This window comes from Empidonax traillii, unplaced genomic scaffold (genome assembly GCF_003031625.1).
Source record: "Empidonax traillii isolate 1590-97213 ecotype Southwest subspecies unplaced genomic scaffold, ASM303162v1 scaffold4881:size9125, whole genome shotgun sequence".
Lineage (NCBI taxonomy): Eukaryota > Metazoa > Chordata > Aves > Passeriformes > Tyrannidae > Empidonax > Empidonax traillii.
The window spans coordinates 6,637-9,125 of record NW_020960074.1 but is presented as its reverse complement, the minus strand read 5'-3'; the positions used below and the strand labels follow the sequence as shown (position 1 = coordinate 9,125).

The 2,489-nt window shown below is 68.1% G+C and overlaps 1 protein-coding gene across 1 annotated transcript; it reads right to left on the bottom strand.

The window, feature by feature from the left end:
* Positions 1-914: 914 nt before the first annotated feature.
* On the bottom strand, positions 915-2,483 carry LOC114073002 (histone-lysine N-methyltransferase SETD1A-like). Its single transcript, XM_027910807.1, has 5 exons — positions 2,359-2,483; positions 2,164-2,274; positions 1,818-1,937; positions 1,273-1,410; positions 915-1,123 (listed from the first exon to the last, which is right to left on the bottom strand). The coding sequence occupies exons 3-5, from the start codon at positions 1,875-1,877 to the stop codon at positions 950-952; spliced, it is 372 nt and encodes a 123-aa protein (XP_027766608.1). The 5' UTR covers positions 1,878-1,937; positions 2,164-2,274; positions 2,359-2,483; the 3' UTR covers positions 915-949.
* Positions 2,484-2,489: the final 6 nt, after the last annotated feature.

Below are 2,489 nucleotides of genomic sequence, written 5' to 3'. Positions count from 1 at the left end.
TACAGCTATTTACACCCCCCCGGAATATGTACAGAGACAAGGGGGAGGAGGGGCGGCCCTGGGGAGGGGGAGGAGCAGGGGAGGGGAAGGGAACACCCCCACCCCTCACCCAGGGGGAGTCCCCCCCACTTGGACACACCCCGAGTTTCTACAAGAAACAGCCAAAAAAAGGGGGAGAAACGAGCCTTTTCCAAGGGGCGGGGGGCGTGGGAGGGTGGGTGGGGCAGGCCGCTGTGATGGCACTGTGATGTAATCATGACATCATCGTGTACATTTTGATGTCACGGGGGCAGCGACGTCATGGCTGGGCTGTGGGGCGGGAGGAGGGGTGACATCGATGACAGGGTGGTGACATCACGTGCTGACCACGGGGGACGTCGACGGTGGTCCCTCGGTGGCCAAATGTCCACAGCGGTGGAACCCCCGGCCCCCCTCTCCTCAGGGCAATCCTCACATCGGCCATGGTGGCCTCCTCCCACAACTGCCACGGTGGCCACAACGCCAACCTCGGCGGCAACGTCAGCCACAGGTTGGCCCCTTTTGCCCACCACGGCGTCCTCGCGCCAACGGCTGCAGCTGCACCTCGACCGTGGTGGCCCAACGCCAACCCTGGTGGCCAAACACCAACCCAGGTGGCCTCGTGTCAACCTTGGTGGTCAAACATTAAACGTGGTGACCAAACACCGACCACGACGATGACGTGTCAACCCTGGCGGCCAAACGTCAACCACGGTGGCCAAACGCTGACCCCGGTGGCCAAACACCGACCCCGGTGGCCTCATGTCAACCCTGGTGGCCGAACACCGACCCTGGTGGCCAAACACCAACCACAACGGCCGCGGGTCAACCCTCAAGGCCAAGGGCCAACCAGGACGGCCGCGTGTTAACCCCCGTGGCCCAAACGCCAGCCCCGAGGTCCCTGTGGCCCCCCCAGCAGAGCCCCCTCGCCCTAGTTCAGGGTGCCACGACAGCTCTCGGTGCGGCACAGGCACGGGATCTTGGTGTCCTCGATGGGGAACTTGTAGTCGTAGGTGATCTCCTCGTTGACGCCGATCGCCTGCTTCGAGTAGATGACGATCTTCTTCTGCGCCTCGATGGTGATCACCTTGGCGTAGCAGTTGGGCTGGGGGGAGGGGCGACATGGGAGGGGTCAGGGGGGCCCTCCCCGGCCGTTTTGGGGACATCCCCCCCCTGCCTCCTCGGGGAGGGGTCAGTGGGGCCCTCCCCGGCCGTTTTGGGGACATTTCCCCCCCCGCCTCCTCGGGGCCTCACCGTGCAGCAGTGGTTGATGAACCGCGCCAGGTTCCCGCACTTGGTGGCGTCGATGATGGTGTCGTGGTCGACGCGGAACAGGTAACTGCTGCCGATGCCCTCCTGGGCGTAGCGCTTCTCCCGCATGTCTGCCACCACCTGCGAGGGCACGGGGGGCACGGGGGGGGTCACCGAGGGTGGTGGGACGTGACCAGGGGGGTAACTGGGGGGCACTGAGGGTGGTGGGAGGTGAGCAGGAGGTACTTCAGGGTTGCTTCAGGGGGCGGTCGGGGGTCACCCAGGGTGGTAGGAGGTGACCAGGGGATATTTCAGGGTCACCCAGGGTGGTAGGAGGTGACCAGGGGGTGCTTGGGGGTCACCAAGGGTGGTAGGAGGTGACCAGGGGGTGTTTGGGGGTCACCAAGGGTGGTAGGAGGTGACCAGGGGGTGTTTGGGGGTCACCAAGGGTGGTAGGAGGTGACCAGGGGGTGTTTGGGGGTCACCAAGAGCGGTGGGAGCTGCCTGGGGGCGCCCCGGGGGGCTGTGGGGCCCTGCTGGGTCCTGACCTGCCGGATGTTCTGCCCCACATACTCGATGACCATCTCGTCGGCCGCGATGGGCTCCATGGCAAAGAGCCCCCACTCGTGGATGCGGCTCCGCCCGAACCGCAGCCGCTTCTTCCGGAACTGCCGCGACACCGGGACGCGTCACCGGGCAGCCCCCCGTCCGCAGAGCCCCCTGTCCCACCCCAGGGTGCAGCCCCCCGTCCCCAGAGCCCCCCATCCCACCCCAGGGTGCAGCCCCCCTCCCCAGACCACCCTGTCCCACCCCAGGGTGCAGCCCCCCCTCCCCAGAGCCCCCCATCCCACCCCAGGGGTGCAGTCCCCCTCCCCAGAGCCCCCCAGAGCCCACCTTGAGCTGGTTGAGCTTGAGCAGGTCGCTGTCGGGCAGCGCGGCCGAGCCGATGGCGCTGAGGAGCCGCCGCTGCTCCGAGCGCCGCTCGGACAGGACGCGGTTGGGGCCCTGGGGACGGGGACGGGGACGGGGTGGGCACGGGAGCCACGAGGAGAGGGGGCACGGGGGGTCCCCGTGGCGCCGGGGGCTCACCTGGGTGTCGGGGGGCGCGTCAGGGTCGGGGCGGGGGGCGGGGCAGGGGTGCAGGTACCGCGCCTTCTCGCGCCGGCTGATGGGGTAGTAGCCCTCGCTGCGCGCGCTGCCCGTCCGGTGCTCCCGGCACT